General features: G+C 54.1%; 2 protein-coding genes across 2 annotated transcripts; one reads left to right on the top strand and one right to left on the bottom strand.

Annotated features, from left to right (window-relative positions):
* The first annotated feature begins 1,175 nt into the window (after positions 1-1,175).
* On the top strand, positions 1,176-15,294 carry CCDC78 (coiled-coil domain containing 78). Its single transcript, XM_031050225.2, has 15 exons — positions 1,176-1,210; positions 1,471-1,599; positions 1,790-1,876; positions 2,143-2,322; positions 5,725-5,865; positions 5,953-6,003; positions 6,646-6,734; positions 7,340-7,418; positions 8,497-8,622; positions 9,278-9,489; positions 10,122-10,284; positions 10,948-10,991; positions 12,996-13,062; positions 14,288-14,388; positions 15,022-15,294. The coding sequence occupies exons 1-15, from the start codon at positions 1,178-1,180 to the stop codon at positions 15,125-15,127; spliced, it is 1,608 nt and encodes a 535-aa protein (XP_030906085.2). The 5' UTR covers positions 1,176-1,177; the 3' UTR covers positions 15,128-15,294.
* A 489-nt stretch (positions 15,295-15,783) lies between these two features.
* Positions 15,784-19,841, bottom strand: ANTKMT (adenine nucleotide translocase lysine methyltransferase). The gene is made up of 6 exons (XM_034065380.1): positions 19,766-19,841; positions 18,294-18,616; positions 18,119-18,223; positions 17,352-17,492; positions 16,786-16,836; positions 15,784-16,249 (listed from the first exon to the last, which is right to left on the bottom strand). The coding sequence occupies exons 1-6, from the start codon at positions 19,839-19,841 to the stop codon at positions 16,058-16,060; spliced, it is 888 nt and encodes a 295-aa protein (XP_033921271.1). The 3' UTR covers positions 15,784-16,057.
* Positions 19,842-23,644: the final 3,803 nt, after the last annotated feature.

Genomic DNA, 23,644 nt, shown 5'->3' with positions numbered 1-23,644 from the left:
CCTTGCCCCTCTCCGGGCAGTGTGTGCTGGGAGCCGCTGTCCTCGGCGGGCCCGGGCTGGGCTCGGGCGCTGGAGGAGCCAGCGAGCAGCCTGGGAGCGGAGCTGCAGCTCAGCTCCTTCACGTGCTGTAGCACCCGTAGGAGACCTGTGAGCCTCCCAGCACTGTGGGCGGTGTGTGAATTTGGCTTTCTGCTCAGCAGTGGGTGTGAAGAGAATGTGAGCTCCCATCAGCACTTTCATTACCTTAATACAATCGCTTCAGGTCTGCTAAGTTTTTCTGCAGAATATAACACAATTGCATGTTTCGTTAGCTTCTTCTTCCCTGAGCCCCAAAAGAACTCAGCCCCTGGGTTTCACTTGCATGATCCATGCAATCCATGTCAACAGACTACAGGATCTCCAACAGCCTGAACCAGGCACTGCTGGTGAGGAGCTGGTAAACCCTGCTCAGCAGAGAGCTGATCTCCCTCTTCCCTCCTCTTAGCTTTGACAGGTACTAAGGAGTTCTTCAGAATCAAAAGTTTTTCTTCTGTGACAGATTCTTACCTAAACTCACCCGCTCTCCAGAAATAGCAGCAATAATCAGCCTGAAGTGAGGAGATGAAGAACTGGCTATTTTCGAACACCCTGGCACCCTTTGGATGGCTCATTGGCACAGGAGATACGAGGATGGCAGAGATCGAGAGAGTATTGCTTGGAAACATGTTGATAGATGCTACTGGGTGGTTGGATGAATGGTTTAATTAATGAGTTAATCAGATACTAAATTCTCTAAAGATGCCTGCAATAGAGATGAAGGCCATCCCCACAGCTGGGTTTTAGGAGTGGTCCTTAATACAAAGTGGTACCTCCTAGCTAGCAATATTGCTTCACTGAAGGTATCTGCTAAGCTTCTTGTTTCAGTCTCTGCCATGTGATGTCTTATGAATACAGAAGCCTCTTGACAGGCATCATTTATTTGCCTCTAGCAAAGGCACACACACACCCCTCCTGTGGTGACTGCAACAACTGGCTCCACCTTAAACCCCAGGTGGACGCTACACCCTCTGGTAACCAAAGTTGATAGCAACCTGGCTTGTGCCGGACCTCAAGGGGAAATTTGGTGCCATAGAGATCCTTAGATCCTGCCTTTGCTCTTCAGTCACTGCTGTGCAAGTTGACCTTGGCCTCCAAACACATGGATTTTGGAATTGTTGCAGAGAAGGAGAATGTAAGTACTCTGACAGAACACGTGCAGTGTCTTGCTAATGAAAATCTAAGTATGAAGGGCTGCAGCCTCTTCCTAGCTCATGGAACCAGCACTCTGCAAATGAAATCTGAATTGCAGGAGGAAAATGGCAGTCAAAAGTCCCATCTGCAGTCTGTTCAGGCTCTGAAAAGCTGGATGTGCTGTGCTCTTCCAGCAGCGCTGCGGTGGGAGCAGAGGGCTGCTGGCTGATACCAGCTGTGGGAGCTGTTGTGTGTCTCTAGGTGCAGCTGCAGGATAGGGATGAGAGGCTGGGATGGCTCGGAGACCTGCCTGAGAGGATGGGGAAGCTGACTGGCTCCAAACCAGATCTGTCAGCCAGAATGGGCTTCAGTGAAGAGGAAAAACTGAAGGTAAAACAAATACCTGGGGAGCTGGAGAGAACTGAGCCATGAAGCCACATGAGACCAGTAGAGCTGTGGTGGAAAACCTGGTGGGAAATGCCTCTTTTTAGGGGCAGTGTGTGTTGTGCTCAAATTCCTTGTTGGAACAATGTGTTGGCCTCAGGATCCATGGCTTTATAGTATACTTTCTCTCTCCTAGATTTCCAAAGGCCTCGTTGATCTCCAGATTGAGACAAACAAAATGAAGGAGCAGTACGAGACGGAGAACTTTGAACTGAAGAACATGGTATCCCAAAGACTGAAGTAGTTGGTTTCAGCTCTGCCAACACCTTTACCCAGAACTGCAGTCTGTTGCACATTCATCTTTATTTTGCTTGGCATATTCTCCTAGCTTTAGCTAAAGCAAGGGATCCCTCCTCAATGGCCAGAAACTCACATGAAACTCATCTCTCTTTAAGTCATAGAGTGTCCAGAACCTGTTAGGTCAAATAAATACCCTGTGACCGCTACTAATCTCTGCCACAGTCTAATTCTGCTGCCTCCACTCTGCAGATCCTGGCCCTGGAGACCCGTGTGCTGGAGCTGGAGCTCTGCAGTGAGAAGGTCACTGGGGAGCGAGATGCCTTGCGGGAAGGCCTGCGTGCCCTGGAGACCAGCCGGAAGGAGCTGGCGGATGAGTATATCATTCTGAAAAGCAATTACCTAGCCCTAGGCAAAGAGCTGGACCAGGAGGTGAGACACTGTTCGCTCTGGTGCTCTCCAGTTCACCTGATCTACACACAGCTTGGCTTTGGGCTGTGTAACACAGCTTGGGGCCAGCCTGGTTTGTCAGCTGTGAGCCAGCGGAGCTTGGGCATGGGTTCATTTTCAGGCTCATGGAAGGTTACCACCTTCTCACAGGGCTTGCAGAACCCGTCCCGCTCGGCAGGGACAGTGCTGAGCCCACGCTGACCTTGTGGTCATGCAGGCACCCGGCTGTCAGAGTCCTCCTCTCTTCACTCCATCCCAGGGCCCGTCACCGGCAGTACCGAGGGGGTCACTGTGGGGCTGGTCTGGGTGCATGCTGCAGGTCCCTCCTGACTGCCAGCACTCTTTGTTTCCCTTTCCTTCTGCATGGCTTGAGCAGGCTGCACGTGAACTGTTTGTAGTCACTCTCATTTCAGACAGCCGCAGGAAGGGCCCTGGAGGTTTTTGGGGTCAGCAAGTTTAGAAAAAAACTGAATATAAGCAAGTTTTCTGATTGCTCCTTAAAATATAGTAAATTTCCCGATGACTGTTAGATTAGCAATTATTAATGAAGTTATTGGACTCCGATTTGAGCAATTCTTTGGCAAGAATAGCTGCTCCTCTCTCCCCTCCCTCTCCCCCTCCTGCTCTCTCCTTTTTGAATTGGATTGAATGACTGACACCCTCCTGCCACCCTCCCCCAGCAGATAGTTTAGCTGCTTCAGCCAAATGACCTGGTTTCCCATGCTGGCCCTGTGCAGAGCCGTGATGGGGAGATGTGGGGCTGGGCCCAGACATGCTGGTTTTGGCAGTGTCTGGTCTGGTTTTATGGGGAGCTTTCCTCGGGGGAGCTCTAAGGATATGAGATCATCATCAACCCGTTACAAATAAGCAAGTTAGTGACTCGTGAAGCTATCACTTGTCTCCCATAAGCTGAGAAACGGAGATGTCTTAGGAGGAGGCAAGCTCAGCTCTTGCAGGGGTGTGAACCTGCCCCCTAGTCCTGGCAGAGCACGAGGCAGCACGCGTGCAGCCGACTGCCAGCAAGGCAGCACGCTGCTGGGACACGGTACTGCCATGCTCACCAGGGAACAGCTCTGCCTTCAGCAGTCTCAGCTGCTTCTTGTCCCCAAGGGGGTGCAACGTGTTTGTCAAAAGTGGGATTTTGAGGTGGCTGATGTCTCTCAATGATGGGTTTAGCAGGTTAGCAGTAATAACACACGGGCTTCACATGGATCCTGGAATGTTTAAGAGAGTGAAAGCACCTGGGTTCAGTCATCCTGGAGAGGTGGTGGAGCAGGATCCAGAAGCCAAAGGTGAATCCATGGTTGTAATTGGTAGGCTGAGGGTTTCCTCCCAGTTTCTTGGCTCTGACTACCAACTATCCCTGCCTGAAGCGAAAGAGGCTCCAACTTGGCATGCTGGGAATTGTCATGGCATGGGCCTCGTCATGGCATGGGCCTCTTGCTCATTATTTTCCCAGTGTGGACTTTCCCAAAGGAAATGGGAAAAGCAGCCTGTGGTTCTGCCCCCTCCCCTTCCCCGGCGCTCTTCGGGGGAGACAATGAACCTTTTACACATTCCCAATTACAAGTGCTACTTGTGACCTTGCCAATATGTTGTCATGGCTGCTTGGCGCAGCAGCAGCTCGGCGAGCTCATTCATGGTCCCTTGTACAGGAGCAGTGAGAGTCTCTGGATTGTCCTTAGTGCTCATTGTATGGCTTGATTCACACATCGTCCCAGGCAAAGGAGCAGGGAGCTGGCCTTGCCTGTCCGTGTGGAAGTGCTTTCCAGAAGATGCCAGCCAGGCACTTTGGGCCTGTTTTCTAACTCGTTGTAAATTCTTCCTTTTCAAGCCTTTGACCTTTCCTTGACTCTCCGTTTCCTCCTTCTCCTTTGTTCCGCAGGCTCACGCCGTCTGCGGCGGTACAAAGTGAGGCTGTGGAGGGAACCCAACTGGCTGCAAACCAGTTCCACACTGGGGTTTTCCCTGGAGCCAGGCCAGGCTTGGGAACACAGAGAAGGCAGCGATGCCCATTGCAAACCTGGGACTGCCTCTTTCTTTCTCCAGGCTGATATTTCTGTGCCCGTGTGACCCCCTCTGATCGAATTGTCAGGGCAGGCAGCTGCAGCTGGATCATTTTCGGTTGGAGAACAAGCAGCCTGTCTCTGCATAGCTGTCAGTTTTCACAGCTGTATATCTCACCTCTTTGTCAGCCTCCTTTCTCCTCTCTCCCCCTCAGCCCACCCTGTGCTATCTTTTGATAAGCTATTCTCTCCACGGATGACTCAGATGACCTCTGCTTCCCATCCTCCCGATTCACTGCCATGGTAACAATTACTCAAGCTTGTCCCCAGTCATAAACCCCATCAAAGCTTTGTTATCTACATAGAAACCCTCCCGTGAGACATGAATTCCCCCAGTGTTCCTTCCAGATCACCTGTAACAGAGCCTTTCTCATTCAGATCATATTTATCTTTTGGAAATGTGTCACTTCACACCAGAAGCACTTTGAATCTCGCTGCCTACATGGTGCTGTGGGCTGGCTGCTGCTGTGGGAATGCATTCAAACAAACCTGGAATTAGCTGGGTGGCAGCAGCCTCGATGGATGGATGGATGGATGGTTGGATGGAGATTTGGCCCTTCTTTTACACATGGAATCCAGCACTGTTCAAAGCCGTTGTGTGGAGAAACATGTGGCTGAAATGCTGGGGAGCTGTGTGGATGGTGCAGGGGTAGGGTGAAGAAGGAGAATGGAGATCAGGATGGAGGGGGGGTGGCAGAACTGGGCTGGACAGGCACTGTGCTGTGGATTTCAATGCCAGGATGAGATGGGCAGAGGGAGAAAAGTTCCATGTGAATAACCCTGATGCCTGGCAATGAATGCTGGGGAACAAGCCTTCATCAGGGACTTTAACAATAGGACAAGGGGGAATGGCTTTAAACTGAAATGGGGGAAGTTCAGGTTAGGTATAAGGCAGAAGCTCTTCCCTGTGAGGGTGCTGAGGCGCTGGCACAGGGTGCCCAGAGAAGCTGTGGCTGCCCCATCCCTGGCAGTGTTCAAGGCCAGGTTGGATGGGGCTTGGAGCAACCTGGTCTGGTGGAAGGTGTCCCTGCCTGTGGCAGGGGGTTGGAGCTGGATGATCTGAAGGTACTTTCCAACCCAAACTATTCCATGATTCTATTAATCTATGATGGCATCCTGCATTTCCATGAGGATTAGAAAATCCTTGATATCTTTGGCCGTATAAGAGACAACTAAGAATAAAGCTTGCTTTCAGGAGGGGATGTGAGTGCCTGCCTTGTGCACACACCAAGAGCAGTGGGTATGTGCTGAACAGACACTGCGCAGAGCTGGAGAGGCAGCATTTCAGAAGCTCTTCTCTTCTTGTTTGACCTGGCAGGTCATGAAGAATGAAGAGCTCAGCCGGGAGCTGCTCAACCTGGCCAATGCCAACCACTCCCCTGCCATGGCTGGTGAATCCTTTGCTGAGCTGGGAAGAGTAAGGGCAGTGGTGAGTCACCTCTCTGCTCGGAAGGTGAAGGTAAGGACAGACTTCTCTGCCCTGCCACCAGCTCCTTGGAGGACAAGGGTCTAACAGGCATCTTCTTTGGTCTCTTACTAAAACCAGCCAGAAGATATTACTGCCTCTGAACATGAGCAACAAATACTGGAAAGAAAAGTGAGTGTGCGGGGGTCTGGTGCCAGATCCTTGGGGAAGAAGAGGGGGAATTTATTCCAACTGTGGCTGGCACCTCCTGGTACTAACTTGAATTTTGTTCAATGATGCCTTGATTGATTATAAGTTACTTCTTTTTAAGCAGTGCAATCAAAAATTGAGGCTAGACTAATCTTGTGCAGGCAGAAGCTGAGAGAGGGCAGTTGTGGTTCCCTCAGTGTCCCTGGCTAAACAGAGGCAGAGGTTTACAAGCCAACAAGTGCAGAGGACACCTACTTCTTTTCTTCTTGCCAATACTTGAGAAAGACGGGGGTGATAAAGCAACCCAAAGCTGAGAGCACAGAAATGCTCCCTGCCTCCTTCCCATCTGCAGCCCATGCAAAACCAGCTTGGGCTCTGCCACCAGCTCCTGCTGGGAATCTGACTCTCGGTGTGAGAATTTCCTATGGGAGAGAAACACGTGTGCCCTGTCTCCAGATCACACACAGGCTCTAGTGTCCTACAGAGCTGGTCACTCCCAGTGAAACCTGTCCTTTCCCCTGTATGTCACTGCTCAGCTGGAGGCTATCCTCACTTCTTCCCCCTTCATGAATCCCTCTCTTAGCTCAGCTCTCTGTCTCATCTTCCTCTTCGTTTGTCCCTCAGTTGCTTGGAAACCAGGATCACATAAAAGTGGAGCTTGAAAAACTGAAGAAAACCTATGATTTGCAGCAACAGAAAATGGAAGAGAGAGTGTGAGTGTTTGAGGGCACATCCTTCTGTTTGGCTGGGCATTTATGGAGCTTGTTGCAGCTGAATTTGATCCTTGGGAACAGGAGAGGAGACAGCCTGCCTTTGGTGGGGTACAGGGTGGGAAATGGTGATTCACTCTTGGGAGAAGTGAGGCCTGGAAGCAAAACCTGATGTTTACAATGCTCTTTAGAGGTTTAACTGCCTGCTTAGAAGTGGGTTGTGTTTAAGTGCTGAACTGGCCTATGCAACTTTGAAAATCCATCTTCTGTGATGCACACAGCACATGTGTGACATCCCAGAGATGAACCCAGCCTCAGCTCTTGCCCCCATGGCTGTTCTTCCATTGACAGGCTAGGATGAGGTTGGTGTCCCAGCAAAGGCTGCCCCAGCAGGGACACTACAGAGCTAGACCCTCTGACTGGGGAGGATAGTCACCTTTGGCTGTGAGAGCTCTGTGTCCACTGGCTGGCACACATCTGGGGACTGGCATCTGCCGCAGAGAGATTTCTGTCATCCCGTAGTGACTTCTTGCTCAAAACTGGCTCTATTGGACCTACAGAGAACTTTGGGAGGTTAAAATAAACATGGCTTATTCCTGTGTGTCCAGGATGGCAATGGGGAAGGAGCTGCAGGAGGCAAAGTGCGTGACTGGGGACACGCAGCGCAAGCTGGCGGAGCAGTCAGCGGTAAGAGCAGGATTCCCTCCAGCCCATGGCACCCTGGCTCCAGGACTGCCTCTGCTCATCAGCTCCTCCTGGGCACCATGAGCTGGAGGGGGTGGGTGTCTTGTATTGAGGTATTCCAACACATTTCCTTCTCCAGGGAGTTTGTCATATCAAAGTACTTCTCCCTGCACTGCTTTATAGAATCATAGAATCCCAAACTGGTTTGGGTTGGAAGGAACCTTAAAGCTCATCCAGTTCCAACCCCCTGCCACAGCACGGACACCTTCCACCAGACCAGGTTGCTCCAAGCCCCATCCAACCTGGCCTTGAACACTGCCAGGGATGGGGCAGCCACAGCTTCTCTGGGCACCCTGTGCCAGTGCCTCAGCACCCTCACAGGGAAGAACTTGTGCCTAAGAGCTCATCTCAATCTCCCCTCTGTCAGGTTAAAGCCATTCCCCCTTGTCCTGTCCCTACAGGCCCTTGTCCAAAGCCCCTCTCCAGCTTTCTTGGAGCCCCTTTAGGCACTGGAGCTGCTCTAAGGTCTCCCCTTAAGGAGCCTTCTCTTGTCCAGGCTGAACAAGCCCAGCTCTCTCAGCCTGGCTCCAGAGCAGAGCTGCTCCAGCCCTCGCAGCATCTCCATGGCCTCCTCTGGACTCTCTCCAACAGCTCCATGTCCCTCTTGTGCTGTTGCCCCAGACCTGAATCAGGACTGCGGGGGGGGGGGGGTCTCCCCAGAGCGCAGCAGAGGGGGACAGTCCCCTCTCTCGACCTGCTACTCATGCTTGTTTCCTTCTGCAGGGATGCAGTGCTGGTGGAAGATTCTGTTTGCCACAGGTGGTGGGAGGAATTTTGTTCACTGCTCTTTAGTAAGAGTTGGTGTAATCACAAGGCAAAGGGGGATTGTAAATGACAGCAGGTAGCAGGGGAATAGAGATCATGAACATTTCCAGTGGGATCCTGTGAAAATCCAGGTTATTCCCAGCTCTAACGCAGCAGGATATTTAGCAATGAAGTCACCCATCTCTAATGGGACTTTTTCGCGCCCCTTGTGTGGCCAGAGGATGAGGGCAGGAGTGAGCATGTTTGCTGTGCCTAGGTGCTGCTCAGCTCCCAGAGCCAGCTCCAAGAGGTGGAGGCGGAGAACTCTCAGCTGCAGCTCCGTCTGAAGGAGCTGAATGAGGAATACCGATCCCGGCTGGCACAGTACATCAAGGATGTGGCGGTGGGTACCCCCAGCCCCAGGGGTTCTCCTTACAGGGAAAGCCTTTCTGTGCTGGCCGCCCTCTTCTTGGAGGCTGTTTCCCCTTCCTGCTGGCTGTGGGGCTTGGGGAGGCAATGTTTGCACCTGGAAGGGGGCTCTGTGCCCTTGTCTTGGCCTGGGGAGGAGATTCCAGCCCCCCTCTATCCATCCCCCTCGTTAGCTGTAAGCAGGTTTTGGCAAGAGCTTCTGTGCTGGGAGAAGGCTGGTACCAAAGAACACAGTGTGGTAATGGATCAGGACACTCAGCAAAGGAATCTTTACTGTTAAGAATAGTTTCATTCCCAACAGGACAATGTTGAACCATGTCCTAGCTAGCAGAGAGAGTGGGAAAGGGAATGGATTAGAAATGATAACTCCCAACACTGACTTGAGTTTCCCTAGGCAGGGATACAGTACAGTACAGTACAGATGTACATCTGGTACAGCACAGATGCCTTCTCTGTCTTGAAGGGTCATGATGGAAGTTAATTAGTCTTTTCTCTCTTTGAAAATGGAAGATATGCCTTATCCTCTGTGCTGTGAGCATATAAATGCCTGGAGCTTCTCTGTGGGAAATGGGTTACATACCTCAGGGAATGACTCAATTACCTAGATATCTTTCTCTGCATGCTCAAAGGACTTCATGGACAGCAAATCCAGCAACGTCATGGGGCCTAGCAAGGCCCCAGCTGCTCATGCTCCTATGAAACGCTTTGTGGACAGCATGCTGAAGGACATCAGGGCTTCCTACAGGGCTCGGGAGGAGCAGCTAGCCAGAGCGGCACGTGGCTACAAGAAACGCATGAAGGACTTGGTCAAGAAGCATGAGAACCTGCTCATTGCTTACGGGTAGGGCTAAGCCCCAGGGTCTGGATTTCCTCTGTCTCTTCTGCTTGTTGCAAAGGCTTAAGTGGAAGTGCCCTGGAACACGCACACCTGTGGTGGGGACAGAGGCAAACAGGGCTCCGAGGTGGAGCAGAGGATCTGGAATACATGCTGATCTCCCTGCTCTTGACAAGCCAGGAGCAAGGTGTTTCCAGCTGCACCTCAGGGTGCTTTGGACACCTTGGAGCTGCTTTGCACGTATGTCTCTCCTGTGTCAAATTTAGGGTGAGAAAGTGATTCCATGTTGGATGGTGTGGAAAGGCAGAGGTACCACAAATAACTCCTGCCTCCCAGCCTGCTCCTGCAGTGCTCTCAGCTCTGCTCCACAGCTCTCAGCAGCTTGGGCTGTGGGAAGCAGCAGAAATTCTTGTGGCATAAAAGCCACAAATAGCTCTAGGACAAGCTCCCCTCAGAAACACTCCCAGGAATATAATGCATCCTGCTGGGCTCTCCTGCCTACCTTTTGCAGGGGAACTGGCTCTTGGTGGCCAGAAGCCAGCAGCTCTCAAGCAAATGGTACTTCCATCAGCAGCAGAAACACTCAGTGCTGTGACCTAACCAAAGATACCAGGCACTAACCCTCTGGTATGTTCCAGGCTCCAGCGAGAGCAGATCCGGTCCTTAGGCAGCACCGCTGCAGACTGTGGCCCTGCCGAGCTCCACTTTTCCATCACAGATCCAGAGCTGCTGACAAACACCACACGGGAGCTAAACCGGCTGCGGGAGGACAAAGCAAAATTGGAAATGCAGCTACATGAGGTGCTGGCTGCACTGCTGGCTTTCTGTGGGGTGGAGGGGAAGAGTCTCACAAGCCAGATCCACCCCCTTCCTTAGGCATTCTCTGAGGGTTTGCTGTGCCTGCGGCACAGGCAGGGGTAGTGCTTGCTCTCTTTCTCATTCTGGGAGAAGACGGAATGTCCAAGCAGTCCCCTCATTGCTTCAACCCTGCTATGTATGAGTGAGTCATAGCTACTGGCTGGGCAACCCCATAGTTTGGGGTTGCTGAGCTCTGGGAGGGCTGAGGAGTAGCTGATGTTATGGGAGAGCTACCAGGCCAGCAGACTCGCTCCCTGCTAAAAGAAGAGGTGAGGAAAGGAGGGTAGAATGTGGCTTTCTATTCTTGAGTGCCTCTGCTAACTGACCAGGAGACCCCAGTCAGAAACCCACCAGTCACCTCCATGTCCTCCCACTGCGTCTGCCTTGGCAGAGACATGTCTCTTAAATTGCACAAAATGCATTTATTTAACAGTTCAGAGGATGTGAGACCTAAACCTTAAGAATCCACTGCACATCATTCCCTGCCAGGGCACTGGTGGCTGTTGGAGTGTGAGGATATGATGTGCCACTTCAAAGTGGTGCAGTCTGTGGTGAGACTGCAATGGTTTAAAGCTTATGGGAATACTCTTCTTCCTTTGCCTTTAGAAAAGCCTGAAAGAAACCTCAACCTTTCCACTGGCTCCTGAGCAGTAAGTGCTGTTTGTTTCTTGGGATATTTCTAATTCAGACTTTTCCTTGCTGTGTGGATTGAGAAGTCTTTTCTTCTTTACTTGGAGATGGTAATACATAGGGAGAAAGTGAGCTGATAGGGGCTCATCTGAGAAGAAAAGCCAGCTGTCACCTCAGTGCAGTGTTCCCTGGGATGAAATGAGCTGGTCATTTGGGCCTTGGTCCAAGAAAGCTCTTAAGCTCATGTTTGATTTCATCATGGTTTTAGTCCCACTGATCTCTTTAGAAGCTGAAGTTAAACATACGCCCCAGTGCTTTGGTGGAACACAACCTGGGGAAGGCAAGTGAAACACCATCAGTTTAGGATGATCTTACTTCTTTGCCTATCCAAGCAGAAGCTAGGCTGGATCCCTTCAGTAACCCCGATACTGCCCTAGCTTCATGATGTGCCCTTTATTTGCTCCTTTTTGATGGGTTTCATCCCCCTGCTCTGTTATTCCGTTGAGACTCTATCAACCATATCTGTGTAAAGGTGGAACAAAATGGTGAAGAAATCTGAGCTGGGATTTTTCAGCCTTTTAAAAGTTTGGCACCCTAGAAAACATGTCAGGTATTTCACTAACTGGGTGTCAGCACTGATTAGTCAGTGTCTGAGCTGGAGTCTCTCAGAGAAGAGCTGGAGCCTTACCCAGGCTCTGCCATGTTTTCCACATTGAAAAGTAGTTGTAGTCCTTAGAGCATCATAGAATCCCAGACTGGCTTGGGCTGGAAGAGACCTTAAATCTCACCTAGTTCCAACCCCCTGCCACAAGCACGGACACCTTCCACCAGACCAGGTTGCTCCAAGCCCCATCCAACCTGGCCTTGAACACTGCCAGGGATGGGGTAGCCACAGCTTCTCTGGGCACCCTGTGCCAGTGCCTCAGCACCCTCACAGGGAAGAACTTAAACAGGTTAAAGCCATTCCCCCTTGTCCTGTCCCTACAGGCCCTTGTCCAAAGCCCCTCTCCAGGTTTCCTGTAGCCCTTTTAAGCACTGGAAGCTGCTTCAAGATCTCCTCAGAGCGTTCTCTTCTCCAAGCTGAACATATAGATATGAATGTACCTGTCCTTGAATACATGCATTAATTTTGGCAGACTCACCACAGGAAATAAACACATAGAAAGTCCAGCACCTTAATTCTAATGATATATCTAGCTCTTGAGGTGCTGCTTTTTAGCTGTCACAAGACTTGACCACCTGATATATTTGTTTTCTGCGTGCTAATGGGTTTATCCATGCTGTTACCTTGTTCCTCTAGCTGCTGTTACTGCAGCCCTCCAGCTATAATTCCTGCTACTTCTCATCTCTATCCATCAGCTGTGTGGCTTCTCTGTTTATTGTTCCCTTTGCTTCTGCTCCCATGGAATCTCGGCCACGATTTCCTGTGTGCCTGGACTGGGAGGCTGCAGCCACCAGAGGGAACTCGGGCAGTCGCAGCTCTGGAGCACAATGCATTCCTTCCTTCATACAACCCAAATTCCTCCAGCATCAGATGTGACCTGTATCTTGCTTATTCAGACAGGGACAGAAGAGGAAGAACTTTCCCACGCTGGGCTGCACAGACAGCTCAGCACCTATCATGCTCGGTGACCAGAACAAGTCGGTTTGTGCTCCCAAACGTGAAAAGTGGCAGCATTTGGCATTGATCACTCTCTGTTTCCATCAAATTCAGTGTCAGGATAAGGACTCTTTCTGCACGGAGTGCTCTGATGTATGAGTGTTGATGTGCTCTTGGAACAAACCCAGCCATCGCAGCGTGGCATCCCAGACTGGCAGAAGGGCTGTGACTCTTGTGCCCAAGCACAGGGACAATGCTGCATGCCCCAAAGTCTGCAGCATCAGGAGAAAAAAGGGTTCAGAGCACTGGGGTTTATGGTTGGATGGGCATGAGCTGTGTCCAGCCCCTCACCAGAGCTGTGTGACCTATGGCTGGGCTGGATCTGAATGCCTGGACATGATCAAGTGCTACTTTTCCCTCCTAGGCCACTGGATGAGAAGGGCTGGGCAGAGGTCAGGAAGCAGCTTCAGGAGTTCACACACACCACCCAGGTAAAGGCCTCGAACAGCCCATCCCAATAAAAGCTTGTTCCTAGCCCACATGCAAAGGTGGGCTGCCCCAGCCAGCTGCTGGGGCCAACACACTGCTCCTGCCTGGAGCAGGGAGGCTTTCCATAGAGCCTTGCTGTGGTTTTGGCCTCAGCCCAAGTGATGCTCTCAAGGCTGTACTGTCCCTGCTACTGGAAGGATAGCAACCTTTATGTCTGCTCATTGCTAGACCATATTGGTCCCTCCTGTGTTTCAGCACAAGTATTAAGGCATCTGTACAACAAACTGGGTTTGTGTTCAAGCTGGTTCAAGTCTAGGCTGACTATGAATCAGCTTCCCAGTGTGGTTCCCCCGGGCACATGGATATTTGTGCCACACTTGGGAATGGGCTGGCCCAGTGTGGGGAGGAAACTGAGGTAATGTGAGCAGGCTTGTCTAAGATGGAGTTTTCTGTCTGCTAATGATGACAGCAGTGGGAAGAAGAGGTGGTGCTGGGGTCCCTGCCACACTTGGGGAACAGGGGTTTGGAAACCAAGCAGATATTTGGTTTTCTGTGGTAGACAAAGCTATAGCTGTGCTCCCAGACGCCTTCCATGTCGCCCACAGCAGCCTAAGGAAGTGCTTCACCATTGTCTGCTCAGGTAAAGATGAGCATCCAATTTGGGTGTATCTTTGTGACCAAAAGAATGGAGATGCTATGACTGAGAGGCAAAGCACCGCACACAGAGCAGGTCCTGGCTCTGTTGTGCACTTTGCAAGTGAACTCAGACAAACACCTCAGGTCCTCCAGGTGACACAGGGACTGTACGGTTACCTTGGGTGAGGTGGTCATCTACTGCCCAGAGACACTGTGCAAAAACAACTGGAGTTCCATCTAAAAAGGAAAGTTAAGTTCAAAGGGCTCCCTTTGCAACTACTGGTGTGGAGATGTGAAAACTGCCTGTGTGCCAAATCCAGTGATCACTGCACCAGTTGTGAAGCTTCTGGAGCAGGAAATCACAGTTGGCAGTGCTGTGGTGGCCCTGGTGCCCAAGCCTGTGCTCCAGTGAGGGAGGGGACCCCAGCCGATGACACCTGCAGAAAACTGCACTGTCATCACCAGGCTCCCTTCCCTGAGCACATCAGTTTGGGGTTGCTTCTGTAGCCTTATGGTAAGTGGTGTTGGAGCTGAGTGATGGGGGAGTGGTCACTCCCATCTCAGTTTTCTCTATGGTTTTTGCCCCTCCAGAAGGATTTGGAGCAGGAGAGAAGCCAGCTGCTGACTCGGGCCATTGTGGCAGAAGAGCAGGTGTCAGAGCTGCAGGAATACATAGACAACCATCTTGCGAGGTGAGATGGTGGGATTCCCCATCACATGTTCTCTGCTTTGTGCTCCCAAGTTTCTTTGTGCTCCAGGAACAATAGCCACTGCTTTCCCACAGCACTGCCAGCAGGGCTGATGTCCCACAGCACATCCAGCTGTGCTGCAGCTGTCACCAGCCCTCCTTCTGTAGGGCAGTAGGGCAGCATCTGGCCTTACCTGTGTGCTCACTCATCCTGTGGAGGAATCTAAGAGGAATCTTAGCTGGAAGCTAAGAGAAGCAATCCCTCTCTTAGCTGACATCTTCCAGCAGCCCCTGATGTACAGTCCTCTCTCCCTTTGTGGCTCATCATGCCCCAAAGCATGCTTGGGCAAGGGTGAGGAAAAGCAGAGCACATCTGTTGGAGCAATGGTCCAGCTGTGCCGGCTCTAACTCAAGTCAGACTCACAGGTCTGTTACCTGGCAAAAGCCTCTTCCCTGGGAAAAGGCTGGTTTTGTATCTGCCAGGACCCAGTTCCCAGCAGGCTCCGTGCCTGGGGTGGCTACTCTGCATTAACTGACACTGTGTGTCCTTGGCAAACACAAGGTGCAGCATCCCTTTAAACAAATCACTCAGGATAGTGAATCCAGAGGCAACTATGGTGCTGCTTCCCCACTGCAGGTACAAGCAGGAGATCCTCCAGCTGAGGAAGCCACGTGCGCTCAGTGCTGGGGCAGCCAATACTCACTCACTGCGCAGAGCCAGGACTGTCAGGCATGAACCATAGCTCTCCGCCACGGCTCCGAGGAGCAGAAAGAGCAGCATTCCAAAGGAAGGAGCTTTCTGCTTTGTGGACTGGCCAGGGCGCATATCCTTCCCTTGCTGAGAGCTGGGAGGCACAGGGAGAGCAACCACGTGGGTGTTCCAGGTCTCAAATTCACAGCACTAACATGAGACAAGACAACTGTGCCTGGTCTGTCCTGACCCCTCAGTGGCAGGAATTCTGCTGTTCCCTGCGCACATCACGCCTGGGACACAGGGTCAGCTTCCCAGGCAGCTTTTTACTGAGCGGCTCCAGGTTCCCATTCCTGTGATAACATTTCTCCTGGGTCAGATGTAGACTGGAGTCCAAGGGCTAGCTCTGCTCCTGTCTTCACTCCCCTCTCAAAGAGGTAAGGCCAGGGCTGGCTTGAGCCAGACTTTGGTCTAAGAGGCTAGAGAAAGGAGGTGAGCTGCTCTTTTATGGTGAGAAAGCCCCTCTTTCCTGTCTCATTACATTCCATTTTCCTGAAAAATGGAATATTATACATAGTGAGCAGGACCAAACTGATTCTTCAGCGGGAAGGGAGCTGGACAAACCGCCTCCTAAGCTGCCTCCAAAGGGCCAGCAGAGCAAAGCCTGAGGCCAGGTGCACCCTGCAGCTCAAAGGCAAAGCAAAAGTCTCAAGGGAAGAACCACCCAAATGTTTATTTTGAAAACTGAACTAGAAATAAGGTAGCAAACATACAGAAAGAGGCACTGAAGGCTTAGCCCTTAAATCCTGCAATAATTCCAGGATTTCTACGTCTGATTTTCCCCTCCCTTGCTTCCCCCAAACTGCCCATTCATTGGAAAACTGAGGGACTGCCAGCCTGCAAGTTCTTGGGACAAAAGCCTGGCCAAGCAGCCCTAAGCTGAGCCCAAGGACTGGAAGGGCTCCAATGCTTAAGGAGCCTGCTATTGGACCCGGCTTCCCTCTGTGCTGCTCTGCGCCGCTCGCCGCACCTCCTTCATGTCATATGCCCAGACTTGCTCCAGCCCCTGCCCAAGGGTGCTGGTGGGGGTCCAGGAGGGGAAGGGGAAGCGTCCAGCCACCACTCGGGCTTCGTCAGGGAGTTCTGCAAGGAGCTTGGTGGCCAGGGGAGGTTTCTGGGGAGAAACAAACAGCCATGTGGTCCAGTGCCACCAGCGACCACAGGACAGCTTCTCGGGAAGGCTGGTGGGGCCCAAGCAGGCTCCATCAACCAATGACCCTTCCAAAACATACGGCTGGGACTAGGACCAAATAACAAGAGATAGGACAAGAGGAAACAGCCTCAAGCTGCACCTGGGTACTAGGAACAACTCCTTCCCCAGAGGGTGGTCATGCACTAGAACAGGCTGCCCAGGGCAGTGGTGGAGTCACTGTCCTTGGAGGTATTTAAACGATGTGTAGATGTGGCACTTAGGGACACAGTTTAGTGTGGCCTTGGCAGCGCTGGGGTAATGGTGGGACTTGACCTTAAAGGTCTTTTCCAATCTAAATGATTTTATGATTCTATAAATGTGGATGGTGCTGAGCACCAAGCCACTCATAGAGCCTTATCTTTTAAAGAGTCTGCCACTGTCCCAGGTTATCTCTCTAAGAAAACACTCCCTGGGGTTCACTCTGAACAAGTTGGGGTGTGAGGGAGCAACAGACTTACCACGCTGGGGGCCAGGAACACAATCACATTGTGGCAATCAGAAAGATCCACCTTAAAAGAGATGGAAAAGGGGAATGCAAGAAGCAACAAGCAGAGGGCGAGAAGGGGGAAACTGAGTGTCTCACCACCTTCTGAATGATCTTCTGAACCCTGGAGGAAGCAGAGACACCCCACAACATGTGAGATGAGGATGTGCTGGTGTGCCTGGGAGCAGCACCACTCGCAAGTGCCTGCCTCCAGCATCACCCCAGATCCACCTTCCCCACTGGGTTTCCCTGGTCAGGCTGCAGGCACCTTTAAGAGCACAGCTCTGAAGGTCACCATGTGTCAGCAGCACCTCATACCTCTCATCAGAGCTGCTTTGAGAAGGAGCACTGCTGCCTGCCGAACCAGCAGCCAGCCACAGGCTGCCCAGGCTGGCGTTCCCCTAGGAAGGAGGATGGTTTCCCACCTCCTGGGAGCAGCGTGGGCTGAGGGAGCAAGCAACCACCAGCAAACCCTGGCTGGGGCTGCAGACCAAGCCCTAGCGCTGGCCTGAGCACAGCCACACCTTGGGACACTGTTACCTTCCACAGGTCTTTCTTCAGGAAGGAAACCTTCCCATGGTAACCAGCCTTCCAGGCCCGGTAGTGGGAGAGACACAGGAGCCAGGGATTGAGTTCGTAGCCAATGGCTGGTCTCAGACCTTGCTTATAAGCCTCTAGCACCTGAGGAGAGACAGAGAGAGCTGCACCTAAAACGAACATCAGGGTCGAGTCTGGGGGACAGTTCAGGGGGCAGCTCCACTCACTTCCTCCTGACAGGCAGGGTGGCCTCAGTCCTTGGCACTTTCCTCCTAGAGTGCCTTCCCACCCTGCTCACTGCATGTGGTGTCTCCTATTGCCATCAAGGACCACATAGGGTTGTATAGGACCCTCTAAGACCACCCAGAACAGTACAAGGCTGTCTATGACCACCTAGGACTGTCCAGAGCTGTTTAGGGCTACTAAGGGCTTGCCTAGGGCCACCTAGGACCACCTGGAGCTTGTTTAGGACTACCTAGGACTGTCTAGGACCACCTAGGGCTAGTCTAAGATCACCAGGACTACCTGGCGCTTGTCAAGGAAGATCTAGGGCTTGTACAGGACCATCTAAGGCCAGCTAGCACTGTCTAGGGCTTATCTAGGACTACCTAGGGCCAGCTAGGACTGCCTAGGATCATGTAGGGCCACCCAGGAGGGCCATCAGAACCCCAGCCAGGCGCAGGGCAGCAGCTGCTCGGGGGGCTCCCATCCACCCTCCTGCTGAGCAGCCTCCTCCCTGTCCTCCCCGTAGCCCCCTTGCCCGCCCTTACGAGCCGTCCATCTCCTGATCCCAGATCCACCGTCTTCCCGGAGCGTCCCCGCAGCAGCGCCAGCGCGTTGGCCGCTTGCTGCGGGCCGGCGGGCTGGTAGGGCACCTGGGGAGAGGGGGGTCAGAGCCGGGGGTACCGGAGGGCACGGGGCTGGGGAGGGGAGCACCGGCGGTACCTGCAGCCGCAGAGGCACCCGGCGGAAGCCTGGCATCAGTAGCACTGCCCAGGCAGCCCAAGCAGCCACCCCGCTGGCCACGGCCAGCTCCAGCAGTGCCCGCCCGCCCAGCGGCGCCCCGCCCGGCCCGCGCCATGCCTCCTCCCCGGGCTCCCCCGGCTCCCCCGGCTCCATGGCGGGCGGAAGGGGCGGCTCCGGAGCTCCCGCCCTCCGCCGGGGCCGGTCCGGGGCTGCCCGCACCGGGAGGGGGCCGGGGCACGGCGGCACCGGCGGCTCTGTGTGTGCGGGGGGGGAGCGGCGCCGCCTGTTGCGGCCGTGCGGGGCTGTGCATGTGAGCACCGCTGCGGGCGGTTGTGCGCCAACAGCTGAGTGCTGCTGTGCATTGGTTGGGTGCTGTTGCTGTTGGGTGTGCGTAGCTAGCCACAGTGGTGCATGGTTGTGAGCAGACTGGGGCAGCTGTGCATGCCTGTGCACGGCTGTGCAGGGTGATGTGTGTGGCTGTAAACAGCTGTGTGTGGTTGTGCACACTTTTGTGTAGGTGTATATGGCTGCGCATGGCTGTGCAGTCATTCACAGCTGTGAGCAGTGGTGTGCACGGTTGTTCACGGCTGTGCGTGCCACAGGCGGTGGGTTTCCTGCTGCGAGGGAGCCGCGACTGTGGGAAAATTCCAGGCTGTGGGATGCGGGGGGGCTGGGCTCCTGCCCACCCGCAATTAACCCTCCCGCAACCCAACCCCAACATGGGAACAATGACGGCTCAGGAGGGCAGCCGCACACAAAGGACAGCAGCTCCCAGCCCGCACGGCCCCGCTGTCACCTTCCTCATGGGACTTCCTCGGGCCTCTGAGTCAGGGCTGCCTGTGGGTCCCCTCCAGCAGTGTATTGGGGTGTCCCCTGGGAGATGGGGATGGCCCCAGGGGTCTGTGCCATGGCCGGTGGCACCCCACAGGGTGATCAGCCTTCTCCAGGGCTTTGGGACATTCATCACTGACTACGTGTGGGCAGCCCCAGCTTTGGGATGGAGGGGAGTGGGACTGGGGGGGCTTTTTACAGGGGCCTGTAGGACAGGCCAAGGGGGAATAGCTTTAACTTGACAGAGGGGAGACTGAGATGAGCTCTTAGGCAGAAGTTCTTCCCTGTGAGGGTGCTGAGGCGCTGGCACAGGGTGCCCAGAGAAGCTGTGGCTGCCCCATCCCTGGCAGTGTTCAAGGCCAGGTTGGATGGGGCTTGGAGCAACCTGGTCTGGTGGAAGGTGTCCCTGTCTGTGGCAGGGGTTGGAACTGGATGAGCTTTAAGGTCCCTTCCAACCCAAAGCATCTGGGATTCTGTGACTGTGGAGCAGGATTCCCATCTCCCCAGCCCTGTGGAAGGCACCAGCCTCCCTGGAGCCCCCCTTTGCCAATGGATCAACTCAGGCAGTGGCCAAGGGTTGAGCTGCCAAAGGCAAGCACATGTTTCCGCTCTGGTCTCACCTTTGTTTGTGGGAGCCAAATATTCCACCCTTGGAATGAGGATGCACACATAAGCACATGTGTGCTCTACCCTCATATCGCACCATGCAGCTCGGGGTGCTTAACAACAACCAGACCCCATTAAACACAGCCCAGGGGCAGCAATGCAGCTGCTGTAGAGCCTAGAGATATTGTCCTGAGGTATTCCCCCTCCATACCCTGATGTGGCTGCAGCCAAATAGGGGGCCATGGGGATTGCTCCGATTTTCTGGTGGGGCCCGTCAAGGATGAGAGTGAGCAGAAAATGCAGGGAAATAGGAGCTGGGAAAAGAGGGGGCAGGGGCTGTGGAGGAGGAGGATGGTTTGTGTGGACGAGCTGGTCCCTGGGGCAGCCCAAGGCCCCGCCGTGATGCTGCAAAGCAAATTAATTAAGGAAGCAATTCCCAGGCAGGGATGAACTCTCCCTGCTGGGCCCCTGGGACATGGTGAGGGGTGGGAGCATCCCACTTCTGCCCCAGCCCACAGTGTCCGCAGCATATGAAGGAGCTGTGCGAGGGGACCATTGGGATGTGCCACTGGAGCCAAAGAGCTTTTAATCTGCCTCTTTCCAGGGCAGCTTCTCCCCAGTGGGGTCACGAAGACTGCAAAGCAGCCCCAGCCGCCAAGAATTTGTCACTATGCGCTGGGAAAGCTGCTTCCCAACAGCTGCTGGCAGCCGGACCCACCAGGCACAGGCGTATTGGACCAGGAGAGCGGGGTGAGGGGCTTTGGGGCCCCCAGCATCCCTTCTAGCCAGAGGGATGCTGCTGGCTTGGCTTTGACACATCCAGATGGGGCACTCAAAGCAGCCCTTTAGGGTAGGCTTTGGGGCACACCTCCCCAAGGTGTCTCTGGGGCCACCAGACTCCCACTTCTCTTGTTGCTGAGGGTCCTGCACTCAGGTCTCTTCTCTGCTGCCCAATGAGGACACCCAGACTGCCTCATCCTATCTGCTACTGTGCTTTCCCCTGGCCCAAGGGCATCATCCTGACCCTTGGGTTATCTCTGAACCACAAGGGGCATCATTATGACCCTGTGGGGCACCCCCAAGTCCCAAGGGATGGGGATTCTGATGCTATGGGGCTTCCCCTGGCTCCAGGGTATCATCCTGACTCTATGGGGTATTCCTGAACCCCAAGGGCATCATGCTGATGCTGTGATGCATCTCTGGTCCCAGGAGCATCATCCAACCCTATGAGGCACTCCCAAACCCCAAGGGCATCATTCTGACCCTATGGCCCATCGCCTGGCCCTGGGGCATGGACCTGAGGCTGTAGTGCACTCCCTGGTCCCAGGGACATTCTCCACCCCTATAGAAGATCTGTGAACCCCAAGGATATCATCCTGACCCTGTGGGGCCCACTCAGGTTCCAGGAGCATCCTCCTGCCCCGTGCTGGCTCCTGGGCACTGTGGGCAAAGCAGGAAGGGCAGGCAGGAGAAGCAGCATGGGCAGGATGGGCAGCACGGGCAGGACAGGACCGGTCATCCCAGGGGGCTGCAGGGGGGCTGAGAGGGCCTCCCCTTTGTGCCTCCCCTTTGTGCCCCTCGATTCACTGCTTTGGGCTTTCATCGGCAGCAGCCGGGGAGGAGGAGGGTGAAGGGGCAGGAGAGGGGGAGGAAGAGCTGGGGGTGGGGGGGATGGCGGGAAACTGCGCTGCCTTTGTGTGACCGGGCTGGGGACAGCGACGGGGACACCTCGGCAGTGCCACCCCTCTGTGCCTTGTCATCCCATCGCAGCGTGACCAAAGGGCTCTGTGTGTCCCCCCTGCCTGCACACCTGCATCCACAGTGCGGCTGATCCCATGGGATGAGGACCCCCGGGCACCTCCCTGGGCACGTCATTTAGGGACACGGTTTGGGGGTGCTGCCCTCCATGGTGTCCCTAAATGCCCCATAGCAGGGGATGGGTTTGGAGCGGGTCTGTCAGGTTCATCCCTGTGGGTGCTGCATGCACCCTTGTCCAGGTGAGCACCACAGGGGCATCCTTGCCTGTGCTCCCTGCAGCCCTTTGGCCATTGTCACTGCCCTCACCAAGCCCAGCTGGGCTCCGGCTGCCCCCCAGAGCCCTCCAGCTCCTGTCTGGTCCTCCCAAAGCAGCCCTGTCACAACATGGTCCCCAGCGCTTCCCCCTCACTCCACCACATTTTCCATCCTGCCAAGGAAATATTAACCGGGATGGAGTCTGGCTCATTGTGTTTTTACCCTCTGTGGCCAAGAGGCTGGACAGGAATTTGGCTTGGCTGGGGCTGGGCTCTGCTTTCGGGGAATTGCTGGGATAATCAGCCCTGGGGAGATGGGGATGATGGGGCTGCTGGATGCAGGATGCAGCCCTGAGCAGCAGGGAAGGGCTGTTATCCCCATCCTACAGTAGGGAAACTGAGGCACTGGCTGCCTGGGTTCCCTGTGGGATGGTCCCATAGGAAGTGCTTGTGCCCTGGCTGGAGCCCAGCTGTGGGAAGTGAGAGCAGCCAACCCAACGTGACCCAGGGCAGAGGGCACCAAAAACAGTCCGAACACCCGCAGCGGTGAGCGAGGCACAGAGCAGCCCTTTCCGCAGCAGCAGAACGAGCTGCTCTGGCCAAACAAACAGATTTGAAGCAAAACAGGAGATTCTGGTGCTGGGCAGATGCCGCCGGATGCTCAGCACATTAAATCCTGTTCTTCAGCTGAGAGGAATGTGCAGGATTTCGGTGGGGTCGGAGCAGCCGTGATTTACCCTTGATGTGTGTGGAGGATGCCGTGGGCAGCACAATTCCCTTTGCACCTCATTTATTGCTTTTCCATCCCCATTTTCTCTCCTCCTCCACTGGGTTTCCCACTCCTTCCTCTTTCCCACAGCTTGCTCAGTTCCTGCCTGTTGCCAAAATCCAGAGGGATTCTGGCATCCTCAAGAGCGTGACATGGAGCATCAGACTTGCCAGGGATGGATCCTGCCCTTGGGCCCAGCCTGGCCCCAAAATGAGTACCAGCCCTTTGGCAGGAAAGTATAAAATAAGCATCACATTCTTCTCTGGGAAAACATGTGTTGTGTATTGAGCCCACCACCACCTCACAGGCAGGATCATATCACAAGCAGATCATTTTATACACACACACATTTACATGTACATATTTGAATTCCAAAGCCTACAGCACTCACTGGAAATGGTTTCCCCGGCAAGGAAAAGTCCACTGTAGACAGCAAGGGCATCAAATGAAGTCCAACCAGGCCAAGTGCAAGGTCCTGCACATGGGCCATGGCAATACCCAGCACAAACACAGGCTGGGGGAGACTGGATGGAGCAGCTCTGAGGAGAAGAATGTGGGGGTGTTGGTCAATGAGCAGCTCCCCAGAACCCCCCCATGTGCTGGGCTGCATCCCCAAAGCATGAGCAGCACGAGAGGGAGGGGATTGTCCCCCTCTGCTGTGCTCTGGGGAGACCCCCCCTGCAGTCCTGATCCAGCTCTGGGGCAACAGCACAAGAGGGACGTGGAGCTGTTGGAGTGAGTCCAGAGGAGACCACGGAGACGCTGCGAGGGCTGGAGCAGCTCTGCTCTGGGTGCTCGGGGCTGAGCTTTTCCAGCACTGAGCTCCTGTGGGCATCACTGATGTGGAGGAAAGGTCCTGGCCAGGGTTCCTGTGCCCCATCCCCACTGGGGTCTGGGCCCCCTGCCCACCATGACACGCAGCCCACAGGACCCCATGGAGGGGGGAAGTGGTGAGGCTGGGACACCAGCACAGTGCAGCCCAGCACAATGAGGCCTTGTGGCCAGCGACTCTGATGAGAATGAGCCCTGACAGGGGCTGCTCACCCCCCCGGCATGGGGCCACCACCAATACCCAGGGAGAGGAACCTCAAAATGACCCATCCCAGGGACGC

Source organism: Melopsittacus undulatus, chromosome 8 (assembly GCF_012275295.1).
Source record: "Melopsittacus undulatus isolate bMelUnd1 chromosome 8, bMelUnd1.mat.Z, whole genome shotgun sequence".
NCBI classification, from domain to species: Eukaryota; Metazoa; Chordata; class Aves; order Psittaciformes; family Psittaculidae; genus Melopsittacus; species Melopsittacus undulatus.
This window is presented reverse-complemented; position numbering and strand designations above follow the sequence as displayed.

What these genes read in the sequence shown, in the direction of transcription:
- CCDC78 (XM_031050225.2), top strand. Translation starts at nt 1,178, where the DNA reads ATGGATTTTGGAATTGTTGCAGAGAAGGAGAAT. An exon ending in ACTTTGAACTGAAGAACATG is followed by an intron (nt 1,877 to 2,142) that starts GTATCCCAAAGA and finishes TCCACTCTGCAG; the next exon opens with ATCCTGGCCCTGGAGACCCG. An exon ending in TTTCCACTGGCTCCTGAGCA is followed by an intron (nt 10,992 to 12,995) that starts GTAAGTGCTGTT and finishes TTTCCCTCCTAG; the next exon opens with GCCACTGGATGAGAAGGGCT.
- ANTKMT (XM_034065380.1), bottom strand. Translation starts at nt 19,841, where the DNA reads ATGAGGGTAGAGCACACATGTGCTTATGTGTGCATCCTCATTCCAAGG. An exon ending in TTTGGCTCCCACAAACAAAG is followed by an intron (nt 18,617 to 19,765) that starts GTGAGACCAGAG and finishes TCACATGCACAG; the next exon opens with CCCCGCACGGCCGCAACAGG. An exon ending in TGAAGAAAGACCTGTGGAAG is followed by an intron (nt 16,837 to 17,351) that starts GTAACAGTGTCC and finishes ATCTCTTTTAAG; the next exon opens with GTGGATCTTTCTGATTGCCA.